This window comes from Mirounga leonina, unplaced genomic scaffold (assembly GCF_011800145.1).
Source record: "Mirounga leonina isolate KUSES-001 unplaced genomic scaffold, KU_Mleo_1.0 Mir_169, whole genome shotgun sequence".
In the NCBI taxonomy this organism is placed as follows: domain Eukaryota; kingdom Metazoa; phylum Chordata; class Mammalia; order Carnivora; family Phocidae; genus Mirounga; species Mirounga leonina.
In genome coordinates, this window is record NW_023270431.1 from 20,676,294 (window position 1) to 20,690,622 (window position 14,329).

Here is a 14,329-nt window from a genome sequence, read left to right on the forward strand (position 1 = left end):
CATGGACCAAATTCAGCCAGGATGTGTTTCTATAAATAGTTTATCAGAACATAGCCATGCCCATTCATTTATACATTGTCTAGGGCTGCTTTTGCACAAGAGCAGAGTTTGAGTATTTACTGACAGAGACTTTATTGCTCTCCAAACCCTATACCTATTTACTATATGGCCCTTTACCTAAAAAGTTCACTGGTCCCTGTGCTAGAAAATAAAGCAAGTCTTAACAAATATCAAAGAATTGGTATGCAAGCCATTTTTCTAACCACAATATCAAAAAATGATAACTACAAAAATCTGTTTGGAAATTTAAAAATACATTTCCAAATAACTCATTAGTCAAAGAAAAATCATTATGGAAACTTTAAAAATATTTAGAATTAAATGATTATGAAAATGCTATACTAAAACGTATGATATTCAACTTAAGTTATATTTAGAGAAAATTTATAGGCTTAATGCTTATATCAGAAAAAAGAAAGCTTAGTGGGCCCAATATCCAACTACAAAAGTGAGAAAATCAATAGAGTAAACCTAAAGAAAGTAAAGAACGTTAGTGTAGTAGAAATCAAAGATGCAATAGAAAATATCTATAAATACAAAACCTGGTTGTTGTTTGTTTATTTTAAAGACCTCTCCATGGTTGAACAAGAAAAAATAAGGTGCAAATAAAAAATAGGAGACAAAAAAAAGGGACATAACCACATACAATGATCAATTCCCATAAATTTGAAAAGTTAGATTAAATCACCAGAAAAATTTCACTTACCAAAACTGAATTAAAAATAAATAGAAAAACCTGGATAATCATATAACCATTAGAAACTGAAGCATTTGTTAAAACATACCCATAGAAAGAATACTATACTCTGCTTGTTTTATTGACACATTTTACCTACTATCAGGGTATATGATTTAAAAAGTCTGCATAAATATTAAGGTATTTGATTTTAAAAGTCTACATAAAACTTTAAACCCCCCCCCCCAAAAAAAACTGTTATCAAAAAAGAAATATATCATGACCAACTGGGATTTATCCTAGGAATAATACAAACATTTTAACATTAGCCTATTTTTATAATTCAGCACATTAACAGATTATAGGAGAAATCCCACATGATCATCTCAATACATGCAAAAAAAAAGCATTGCATTAATTTTAACACCTATTCATGATTTTAAACAAACTCTTAGCAATCAAGGGATAGAAGGAAACATCATTGGGGCACCTGGATGGCTCAGCAGGTTAAGCGTCCAACTCTTGATTTCGACTCAGGTCATGATCTCAAGGTCCTGAGATGATACCCAGCATCTGGGCCTACACTCAGCTTGAGATTCTCTCTCCCTCTCCCTTTGCCCTGCTCATGCTCTATCTCCCTTTCTCAAATAAATAAATAAATCTTAAAAAAAAAAGAAAGAAAGAAGAAACATCATTAAGCTGTAAGCTTTTCATGCAAAGGTACTGTGGATGTAAAATTTGTGGAATCTGGGATTTAAGTCCCAGCTCTGCCAGTTAGTTATTACTTGTGTGACATTGCATAGTTATTAGTTGTGTGACTTTGTGTAAGTGTTACAAATTGTTTAATGAATTAGTTTGTATCATTTTGTTAAAGTCAAGTTGATTGAGGATTAATTTACATTCAGTATAATTAACCCTTTTTGTGTACAGTTCTATGAATTTTGACTGATGAATACAGTTGTGTAACTACCAACACAGTTAAAATATAGAACATTTCCATCACCCCTGAGAAGTCTCCCATCTCTAGCCCCCAGTAACTAGTCATCTGTTGTTCTTATAATTCTGCCTTTTCCAGAATGTTAAATAAGTGGAATCACACATTATGTAGCCTCTTTAATTTGGTGTGTCTTTCATTTAGCATCATGCCTTTGACCATTGCTGTTCTGTGTTTCAGTAGTTTGTTTTGTTGAGAAACTGTGAGAACTAATAGAGTTCAGCAGGTCACTAGCAAGCACAGATCAAGGTTTTTGTGAGAACTGAGCTTATACAATTTAAAGCGCCCTCTCTTAGAAAAAGAATACAAAATTACTGATGTAAAACTAGGTGTGAAAGTTGTTTTAAATAAGAAATCACAACAGTACTGCTGCAAACACAGGAATTCTGAAATTTTTTATTATACTTGTCCCCATCAAATAAGAAAAACATATGTATGTTTTCTTGAAAACTATATAAAATGCACCATCTACTGTGTTCCTACAGGAAAAATGGGAACCTAATTCTCTGCTTATGGTTTTATATTTTTGATGATAGGATTTTCCACTGAGTAGTTTTTGTTTTCCTACATCCCAAACCTGGTTTCTCCTCCAGTGCCCACATAGTTCTAGGGAAGGGTGCTACAGGTGTGTTTGTGTCATGATCTACAGCCTCTGGCCCTGCACAGTTTGTTAGGATATTTGGTGAGTTGGCACAGGGTGGTAGGAGTATTCCTGGTTGCATTCCTACACTAAGACAGCTAGCAGTAATTTAACTGTAGACTATATGATTGTGAACCATTCCACTAAACTCAAAACTAAATGCATGTCCAACCAACTTCCTCTAACTGGATCCCCAGAATGTTCACTTCTACTTCAACACCATTCACTATGGGATATATGAAAGAGGTGAATTCTGAGTAGAAATAGACAGTGGTCTACTTATTTTAACCACAATATATCTTTCTTTTGCAAATTTTCTAAGAAAAATTAACTGTATGATCCATTGCCAGGGCCCTTCCCAGGGCCTACAAGGGGTTCATGCAAGCAAGTGCTTTGAAGCTTGAGGAAATTGCTGGGAAATTGGACTTCCAATACTTCTCATAAAGAAGATGAAGGCAGGGATTGAAGGAAAGAGGAAATGTGTGCAACTTTTTAATTTTGCTTGCTCTTTTTGCTTTGGGATGGAAAGGGACAGTATATTTGACTATTGGAAGAAGAGTTCAACCAGTTCTATCTGGTGGTATCTTTTTTTTTCCTTTATTCTTTTTTTTAAGTATACTCTCAGGGAGTAGGAGATGAGGCTACCCCATCTTGTTGTCGCCACTGCACAGGCCCTGTCAGCCCCTGGGACAAATGAGCATAGGTCTGGCTTAACCTCCTCAAATGCCAGCAGTTCTAGAGGAACCTGGAAGCTGGAGCCAGGCTGGGTAGGTTGGGTCCCATACTTTTCTTTTAATGCCCTCTTAATGGAAATCACAGAGATAGCATCCTTATTTCAGAAAAGCAATTTTCTCTTTTGGAACCAAAAAACATCACAGGCTAAAGAAACAACTAATTTATTCAACCTACAATGATATGAGATGATCTCATTTTATATGTTAAAAGGTTTCAGACGAAATAATTTTTTAGCTCAGAAAGTACAGATTTAGAGTATTTGGTTAACAAGGTATTTTAAATATTTCTCATGGGTTTTTGTTGCATAAGAGTCACATACCTTTAAAAATATGTTATTTTCAACTAGATTGCTTAAATACGGACTACTCTTCAGTTATCAGATTCTGGGCAATGGAGGAATACAGAATTCAGAAATTTTTTTTGAAGATTTTATTTATTTATTTGAGAGAGAGAGGGAGAGAGAGCAAGAGAGGGGAGATGGTCAGAGGGAGAAGCAGACTCCCCACTGAGCGGGGAGCCCAATGTGGGACTCGATCCTGGGACTCCAGGATCACGACCTGAGCTGAAGGCAGTTGCTTAACCAACTGAGCCACCCAGGCGCCCTCAGAATTTTTTTGAAAGCATTATTGGAGTTTTAAATATATCGGGGTTTGATCCTGACATTTATTTATTTGCATTTTATCCATTTTATCTTAAAGTGGCTTTTAAAGTTAATAAAAGAAGATTTGTATAAGCGGTTTAATGTTTTACATGGAGGAAAAAAATATTACTTTTATAATGAAAATATAAATGAAGCAGTGGGTATGGGGGAGTGCTTTTTACTTTTACTCAACACCAGGCTAAGTACTTGGGACACATGGGTACCCTTACCATGTTTATGGTTCCCCAGAGAGAAAGCCTAACACATGCAATACCTGCACACACTATATGGAAGGATAAAATTATATGCTGATTTACAAGTTTAAGTGTAGAAGTGCCGCGACAACAGGAAGGAGGAGGGCTGTGTAGTCAGCCACGGCTTCCCTGAAAGATCCCAGTTGAAGATGGATTGGAGGATATTAAGAAAAAGGAGGCTCCAGGGCGCCTGGGTGGCTCAGTCGGTTAAGCGACTGCCTTCGGCTCAGGTCATGATCCTGGAGTCCCTGGATCGAGTCCCGCATAGGGCTCCCTGCTCAGCGAGGAGCCTGTTTCTCCCTCTGACCTTCCCCCCTCTCATGTACTCTCTCTCTCTCTCATTCTCGCTCTCTCAAATAAATAATCTTTAACAACAACAAAAAAAAAGAGTTTAAAAAAAAAAAAAAGAAAAAGAAAAAGGAGGCTCCTGAATAGAAGCCAATATAAGAAATTTCACAGGACTAAAGGTGGCTTTGATGGGGAAAGAAAGTCCTCAGGTGGAGTTGCCAGATTTACCACATAAAAATACATGCCACCTCATTAAATTCAAATTTCAGATAAACAATGAAAAATTTTAATACTATATAGAGCTATCTCCCATGCAATATATGGGACATACTTACACTAAAAAATTATTCAATAATTTTTATTATTTTTTTAAATTTAATCTGGCAGCCTTACCCGGGGAGCTTTTATTTGTGAAGACTCCATCATGGCCTCCCTGGGTTGAATTTCTAAATTCTGCATTTCTCTGAACCCAGCTGCCTTCCTGGCTGTCCTAGTCAGAACAATGGTGACAGGGGTACTCCAGCAGCAGGATGGTACTTTGGTCCACAGCCAACCACACACCTTTGGCTTTTCCAGCATAATAATTTTGGGCTTCCTGAAGAAAAGGATGGATTTCCTTTAAACACTTTTTTTAATTAAACTTTTTCCTTGTAAAACCATTTTAGATTCACATGCAATTATAGGAACAGTATACTGGATTCCCCCAGTGGTAACAACTTGCAAAACTATATGTGTATGTAAGTGGTAACAACAAGTATATTGAGATTGATACAGTTAAGACACAGAACATTTCCATCCTCATAAGAATCCTTCTTGTTGCCCTTTTGTAGCCACACCCACTTCCCCCCAACTTTACTCCCCCCCTTAACTCAAGACCACTATTTTGTTCTCCATTTCTCTAATTTTATCATTTCAAGAATGATGTTTAAATGGAATCACACAGTATGTAGCCTTTTGGGATTGGCTTTTTTCAGTAAGCATAATTCTCTGGAAATTTATCTAGGTTGTTGAGTGTATTAATACTTTATTCCTTTTTATTGCTGATTAATATTCTATAGAATGGATATATTACAGTTTGTCTAACTCTTCACCTATTGAATGACATCTGAGTTGTTCTAGCTTTTGGCTATTAAATAATAAATAAATGCTGTAAACATTTCTGAACAGTTTGTTATACAAACTTAAGTTTTTGTTAAGTTTTGTTTCTCTGGAATGAATGCCCAAAAGTGCAATTACTATACTGTATAGTAGTTGCATGTTTAATGTTTTGGGGGTTTTTTTGTTTTTGTTTTTTGTTTTATTTTTTAAAGATTTTATTTATCCATTTCACAGAGAGAGACACAGAGAGAGGGAACACAAGCAGGGGGAGTGGGAGAGGGAGAAGCAGGCTTCCCGCTGAGCAGGGAGCCCAATGCGGGGCTCGATGCAGGGCTCCATCCCAGGACCCTGGGATCATGAACTGAGCTGAAGGCAGACGCTTAACGACTGAGCCACCCAGGCACTCCAGCATGTTTAATGTTTTGAGGAACTGCCAAATTTCTTTCCTTTTGTGGAATGGAAGTGGCTGTACCATCTTCCATTCCCACTTGTAGTGAATGAAAATCCAGTTTCTCTGCAACCTCACCAGCATTTGGTGTTGACACTATTTTTAATGTTAGTGATTGATAGATTTGTACTGATATCTTGTAGCTTTAATTAGCATTTCCCTGGTGGCTAATGATATGGAACATATTTTTAAGTACTTACTTACTTTTCATTGAACATCTGTTCATATCTTTTGCCATTTCCTAATGCACTTGTCTAGTTTTTTGGTGTTCAATTTTGAAAATTCTTTATATTGTCTAGTCACTGGTCTGTCCTTTGTTAGATATGTGGTTTGCAAATATTTCTTCCTCTCTGTAGCTTGTTTTTTCATCCTCTTAACAGGGTCTTTGCAAAGCAGAAGTTTTCAATTTTGATAAACTCTAACTTATCAAGTATTCTTTTCACTGATTGTATTTTAGTTGCAAAATTAAGAACTTTGCCTAACCCTAGAGCCTAAAGATTGTCCCCTTTTTTTCTAAAGATTTTAGAGTTTTACATTTTACACTTAAGTTTGTGATCCATTTTTGAGGTGAGTTTTATATAAGGTCTGAAATTTGGGTAAGGGTTAATTTTTCTGCCTATGGATTCTTTCCCTATTTATTGCAAAGGTTATTTTTCCCCCATTGAATTGCCTTTGTTAAAAATCAATTGGGTGTATTTGTGTGGGTCTTTTTCTGGGTCTGTATTCTAGTCCATTCATTTATATATCTGTTCCTATGACAATAGCACACAATCTTAATTATTGTAGCTATATAATATAATAAGTCTTGAAATCATTTTAACTATTCTAGTTCCTTTCCCATTCTACATAAATTTTAGAATAATCTGTATATACCTAGAGAAAAATCTTGCTGGGATTTTGATAGAAATTATGTTAAACCTGCATGTCAATTTGGGGAGAACTGGCATCTTTACCATGGTTAGTCTTCCAATCTATGAACATGGTATGTCTCCTTGTTTATTTAGATCTTCTTTGATTTCTTTCATCAGTGTTTTATAGTTTTCGGCATGAAAGTCTTGTACATGTTTTGTTAAATTTACACCTAAGTATTTTAGGGTTTTTTTAGCAATTGTAAATGGTATTGTATTTTTAAGTTTTGTGTTCATATGTTCATTGCTAGTATATAGAAATAAAATTACATGTTTATCTTTTATTCTGCAACTTTGCTAAACTCAGTTCTAGCAGGGTTTGGGGGTTGGGGAAAGTTTTTTTAGAGTTCTTGGGATTTTCTATGTAAACAATCATGTCATCTGCAAATGGGAGCAGTTTGATGTCTTCCTTTCTGATGTATATGACTTTCATTTCTTTTCTTGCCTTATTACACTGATTAAAAGTTCTAGCACTATGTTGAATAATTCTGGTCAGAGCAGACATCTGTGCCTTGTTTCCAGTCAGGGAGAAAGCATTCAGTCTTTCATTATTAGGTATAATATTTGCTGTAAGTTTTTTATACATACTGTTTATCAATTTCTTTTAAATTTGTTGATATTTTATGTCCTAGAATATGATCTATTTTAGGATATGTTCCATAACATTTAAAAAGAATGTGTATTCTGTTGAGTGGAGTGTTGAGTGCAAATGTTGATCAGATCCTATTGGTTAATGGTTATCACTTAGTTCTTCTATATCCTTGCTGATTTTCTGTCTAGTCATTCTCAGTTCTTGTGAGAGGACTGTTGAACTTTGCAAATTAACTGTACTTTTGTCTGTTTCTTCTTTCATTTCTATCAGTTTTTGCTTCCTGTATTTTGTGACTGTTGTTTGGTGCATACACATTAAGGATTGCTATGCCTCCTTGACAGATCCACTTTTTTATCATTATATAATGTCCTCTTTCTCTGGTAATTTTCTTCACTCTGAAGTCCTTTATTTGATATTAATATAGCCACTCTGCTTTCTTTTGATTGATATTTGTATGTTGGAGTGCCTGGGTGGCTCAGTCGGTTAAGCGTCTGCCTTCAGCTCAGGTCCTGATCCCAGGGTCCTGGGATAGAGCCGCACGTTGGGCTCCCTGCTCCGTGGGGAGCCTGCTTCTCTTTCTCCCTCTGCCCCTCTCCCCTGCTCGTGCTCTTTTCTCTTGCTTTCTCTCTCAAATAAATAAATAAAATCTTTTTATTTATTCATATATATATATTTTAAAGATGTTACCTATTTATTTGACAGAAAGAGACACAGAGAGAGAGAGAACACAAGCAGGGGGGGTGGGAGAGGGAGAAGCAGGCTTCCCCCTGAGCAGGGAGACCGATGTGGCACTTGATCTCAGGACCCTGGGATCATGACCTGAGCCAAAGGCACAGAGAGAGAGAGAACACAAGTGGGGGGGGGGGGGAGAGGGAGAAGCAGGCTTCCCCCTGAGCAGGGAGACTGATGTGGGGCTCGATCCCAGGACCCTGGGATCATGACCTGAGCCAAAGGCAGACGCTTAACGACTGAGCCACCCAGGCACCCAAAGAAATGGACTCTTAACTATAGAGAACAAACTGGTGCCCCAGGCACCCCAATAAAATCTTTTAAAAAAATATTTGTGGGGCATCTGGGTGGCTTAGTCGGTTAAGCATCTACCTTTGGCTCAGGTCATGATCCCAGGGTCCTAGGATTGAGCCCTGCATCGGGCTCTCTGCTCAGTGGAAAGCCTGCCACTCCACCTGCTTGTGCCCTCTCTCTCTCTGTCAAATAAATAAAATCTTTAAAAATATATATTGGTATGTTATATTTTTTTCCATCATTTTGCTTTCAACTTGTTATGTTGTTATACTTGAGGTAAGTTTCTTGTAAATAACATAGTTAGGTCATGTTTTCTAATCTACTCTGTCAATCTCTATCTTTAAATTTGCATTTTTAGGCCATTTACATTAATGTAATTTTTGATATGTAAGGGTTTAAATCTACTGTTTTATTCCATTCTTTCTGTTTGCTGTTTTTAATTTCTCTATTTTCTCTTTTTTGCCTTCCTGTGGGTTACTTGAACATTTTTAGAATTCTATTTTGATTTATCTTAGTGTTTTTGAGTGTATTCCTTTGTATAGCTTTTTAAGTGGTTGCTAAAACCACTAGGGTAGGTGTGGCCTTTTTACCACTGGGCAATATGGAAAGTGATCACTCTCTTCTAGTCCTTCTCTAACACTATCCTAGTAGGGAGGGAGAGGTGCACTTCATTATTGCCCAGAGGAAATGGAATTCAAGGCTTACCCTGTGGTCTCTATTGATACTGCAATGGTGGTGGTAGTGATAGGAGGGGGGAACAGGGGTTTGTTATTACCCTTAAGGAATGAAAATCCCTTTGGGAGTTCAGTCATTGCTTGATCATCTCTGATACCACCCTGGTGAAAGGTGGAGGAGGGAGAGGGAGTTGGGGTGCCTCATTACAGCCTGGCAAGTGTGGAAGTCTAGGCTCCCCACTCAGCCTTTGCTAATGGGGGAAGGCCACAGTTCTTTAATTTTGGAGTCAAATAGTTTTTATCTAAACATTTTCCATCTTGCTAGGTGGCCTCTTTCCTGGTCATTTTGTTAAACAGAACAGATGTTCATTGGGGCTTTTTTGTCTGCTCCCATTGGCATTTCCAAATTATGGCTTCTTTAACCCCGAGCCTGAGATAATGAGACAAAAAGAAAACCCAGGGAGCTAACTGCTATGTTGCCCCTTATACCCCAAAAGGTCCCCAAAATACCTTCTTCTCTCTACCTTTCAGAGACTGCCTATGTTTGTTTTATATATAAGGTCCAGGATTTTTAGCTGTACTTAGCAGGAGGAATAGGGAAAAATACTACTACTACTACTACTACTACTACTACTAGTACCTTTCTGGAAGCAGAAATCCTATAAATACTTTTAATGCCAACATAATCATTTTAAAGCCCTATTAATCTCCTACCTGCTATTATTCCATGGGTAGAAGCCTTTTTTTTTTTCATGCTATACAGTTAAAAGTATGTGTCTTAATCAGGGTTCTCTAGAAAAACAGAACCAATAGGAGATACATATCTATATCTATCTGTATATAAAAGAAGTAGTTCGCCTATGCACTCTGTGACTCTTGCAAGTCCCAGCATCTGCAGTGTGAATTGGCAAGCTGGAACCCAGGTTCCAATCCTAGTCGGAAGGCCTGAGAACCAGGACAGCTGATGGTGTAGTTCTAGTCTGAAGGCTGGCAGGCTCTAGATGCAGGAAGAGCTGATGTTTCAGTTCAAGTCCAAAGGCAGAAAAAAATTCTCTTATTCAGCAGAGGTTCAACCTTTTTGTTCTATTCAGGTCTTCATCTAATGAGGCCCACCCACATGAGGGAAGGCAATCTGCTTTATTCAGTCTACCATTCAAATGTAATCTCATCCAAAAATACCCTAACAGAAACACCCAGAATAATGTTTGACCAAATATCTGGGTACCCTGTGACCCAACCAAGATGACACATAAAATTAACCACCACAGTGTACAAACATTTAAAAGCACAGGATTACCAGATTGGTTATTTGGACCTAAATATGAATTCTGACCAAGGTTGCTCACAAATTCACATTTTGGGCTGACTTTGATATACATAGAGAAATTCAAAGAGAATGAGTAAAGCCTTTTAAAGATTCAAAAAATGTATTTAAAGAGAGCAACCACTTGTTGGGAAAACTGGATAGCAACATGCAGAAGAATGAAACTGGACCACTTTCTCACACCATACACAAAAATAAATTCAAAATGGATGAAAGACCTAAATGTGAGGTAGGAAATATCAAAATCCTAGAGGAGCCCACAGGCAGAAACCTCTTTGACTGGCTGTAGAAACTTCTTACTAGACACATTGCCAGAGGCAAGGGAAACAAAAGCAAAAATGAACTATTGGGACTTCATCAAGATAAAAAGTTCTGCACAGTGAAGGAAACAATCAACAAATTTTGTCTACAGAATGGGAGAAGATATTTGCAAATTATATATCTGATAAAGGGTTAGTATCCAAAATCTATAAAGAACTTATCAAACTCAACACCAGAAAACAAATAATCCAGGTAAGAAATGGGCAGAAGACATGAATAGACATTTTTCCAAAGAAGACATCCAGATAGCTAACAGACACATGAGAAGATGTTCAAATCACTCATCATCAAGGAAATACAAATCAAAACCATGCTGAGATACCACCTCACACCTGTTGGAATGGCTAAAATTAACAACACAAGAAACAACAGGTGTTGGCAAGGATGCAGAGAAAGGGGAACCCTCTTGCACTGTTGGTGGGAATGAAAACTGGTGCAGCCACTCTGGAGAACAGTATGGAGATTCCTCAAAAAGTTAAAAATAGAGCTACTCTATGATCCAGCAATTACACTATGAGGTATTTACCTAAAGGATACAAAAATACAGATTCAAAGGGGTACATGCACCCTGATGTTTATAGCAGCATTATCAACAATAGCCAAATTATGGAGAGAACCCAAGTGTCCATCAACTGATGAATAGATAAAGAAGAGGTGGGATGTATATGTGTATATATATATATATATATATATATATATATACACACACATATATATATATACACACACATATATATATATGCACGCACACACACACAATGGAATATTACTCAGCCATCCAAAAAATGAAATCTTGCCTTTTGCAATGACATGGATGGAGCTAGAGTGTATTATGCTAAGTGAGATGTCATTCAGAGAAAGACAAATACCATATGATCTCACTCATATATGGAAGTTATGAAAGAAAATAGATGAACATATGGGAAGGGGAGAAAGAAAAAAAGGGGGAGAAGGAAATAAAGTATAAGAGACTCTTAACTATAGAGAACAAACTGAGGGTTGATGGGGGGAGTTGGGTGGGGGATGGGCTAGATGGGTGATGGGTATTAAGGAGGGCACTTGCTGTGATGAGTGCTATGTGTTGTACATAAGTGATGAATCATTGAATTCTACTCCAGAAACCGATATTGCACTGTATGTTCACTAACTAAAATTTAAATTTAAAAAAAAGCAGTAGGGATTTGAAGTGTAGATAGATAGATGATAGATAGATAAGGAGAGCAACCACTAAAATCTGGAAGGCAGTATGGCATTATGGGAAGTAAGAGGCTATGGTTGCTATGTTTCCTCAGTAGAGCTTTATAAACAGAGAAACTGTTAAAACTTTGATTTTTCCTAACTCTTAGAGTAAGAATTTCTTTTTTCCATTGTTGAAAGATTTAAAAAATTCAAAATAAGTGTTTCTCATGATCTGTAATCTTTTTGTCACAGTCTCTTAACATTCCCCCCTTGGGCTAGCACACAGGTATCAAGAGCTACTGTTTTTCAGGGCAGGTAGTATCTCTTGTGGAGAAGACTTTGGACTCAAACAGATCTGAGTTCCCAGGTGTGTGACCTCGGGCAAATTGTTTTACCCCTCTAAACCACAATTTTCTTATCTGAAAATGAGGAGTTTAATATCTGTAAAATCAGTTTAAGTGCTCCATAATGAAACATTCTCAAAAGTTAGACATCTAGATAATCTTCAGTTTTGCAGTTTTATGAATAAGACTGACATCTTGCTTAAATCTCCATATTTTGGATTGTTTCCTTGAATTCAGCTTTTTAGAGGTAGAATTACTGAGTCAAGGGATAGAACCTTCTAGAAAGGTGGTACCAAGATTGCACTAGCAATGGGAGAAAGAAAGAGAGATGCTTTTCTAATTTTTAAACTTTATATTTTGTAGAAGCATCAGATGATGAAGGAGGAGGAGACCCAGAAATGATGCAGCAAGAGACAGCTCCAGTTCCTGCCCTGTCAAAGAAAACCGAACAGGTGACAGTACTGTAGGAGTCAAACTGTTAAATTCTGGAATCAGCTTCTTCTACCCCTCTTCAGCATTCCTTGTTTAACATCAGTTGTTGGTGGAATTTTAGGGAAGATTTTATCTTCTTTGCCTTGGGAAAAAACCATGCTTCATTAATGATAAGCAAGGTCTATTTTTACCCTTAATATTTTTTTCAATATAAATGTATTTTACAATAATGATATCTTAGATTCTTGTACCACATTTTTACCAAAGATCCAGTAGTACTCTGTTTGGTACAGTTCCCAGGAGAAGACAAATAGCATAAAAATATGTAAAATTACCTCTCATAACAATGCATGATTACAGCACCATGCCATGCTGACAGCAGTCTCCAGGACCTCATGTCTACCTAACATGAGCTATGGTCCATTGTATGAATATTTATCATGGGATTTCTACCTTCAATATTACCAAAAGTGGTCATTTGATACACTTTGCTTCCTGGACTTACAACCTTTTATTTTCTTCTTAATCTTTCTACTGACCACTCACATCCATTTGCAGCTTTTTCACATTATGTGTCCCTCAAACCTGATCAGTAACCATGTGTGATTTTTTTTTAAGGATTATCTACTGTCAAACTAAAATTATCATCTTCTTCATAGCAATGATTTGTGGTCTTACTATTATTGTAAGTGGCCCTAAACTCATTCCCATGAGAGGGTGACTCTACCCAGTTTGTAACCAGGCTCAGGATAATTGTGAGAATCTGTTTACTTACAAGCTGTGCGACCTTAAGCAAGTTAAACTCTCTGTGCCTCAGTCTCCTCATTGGTAAAATGGTGATAATAAGTATATCTTCCTCACAGAGTTGCAGTAGAGATTAAATGGCTAATCCTTGGGATATCTGGGTGGCTCAGTGGGTTAAGCATCTGCCTTCGGCTCAAATCATGATCCCAGCATCCTGGGATAGAGTCCCACATCAGGCTCCTTGCTCAGCGGTGAGCCTGCTTCTCCCTCTTCCTGCCACTCCCCGTGCTTGTGCGTGCTCTCTCTCTCTCTCTCTCTCTGACAAATAAATAAATAAATAAATAGCTAATACTTGTTAAGCCCTTCAAACAGTGGTTGGCAAAGAGTAAGCACCAAAGTGATAATTATTATAGCAAATATTAACACTTCATTTTCTTTATTTTATTTTTTCCTGGTGGGATGGGGGAATACAGAAAGATATACATATTTAATGTGTAATCATCTCAGTTTTCTCTCCAGCCATTAAATATTTTGTTCCAAAGCTGCATATCAGGTTTAGGTTTTGTTTTTTCTTTTTGCTATTATTTTATTTTACCTTTTTTATTCAACTATAATTAACATACAGTGTTATATTAATTTCATGTGTACCATTTAACGATTCAACAATTCTATGCATTATTACTGCTCACCATGGTAAGGGTACTCTTAATCCCCTTTACCAGTTTCACCCATCCTCCCACCCACCTCCCCTTTGGCAAACACCAGTTTGTTATCTATAGTTAAGTGTCATTTTTTGGTTTGTCTCTTTTTTTTCCCCTTTGTTCCTTTGTTTTGTTTCTTAAATTCTATATGTGAGTGAAATCATATGGTATTTGTCTTCCCTTGGCTTATTTCACTTAACATTATACCCTCTAGGTCCATCCATGTTGTTGTTACAAATTCTTTTTTATGGCTG

The 14,329-nt window shown here is 37.0% G+C and overlaps 1 protein-coding gene across 3 annotated transcripts in view; it reads left to right on the forward strand.

The window, feature by feature from the left end:
• The window catches only part of CMSS1 (cms1 ribosomal small subunit homolog), a 380,974-nt gene that overhangs the window by 329,132 nt on the left and 37,513 nt on the right, over positions 1 to 14,329 (forward strand). For all 3 annotated transcript variants that reach the window (XM_035015221.1, XM_035015223.1, XM_035015224.1), the window contains exon 2: positions 12,562 to 12,650. In XM_035015221.1, coding sequence (XP_034871112.1) covers positions 12,562 to 12,650 — 89 coding nt within the window. The remainder of the gene's footprint in view (positions 1 to 12,561; positions 12,651 to 14,329) is intronic.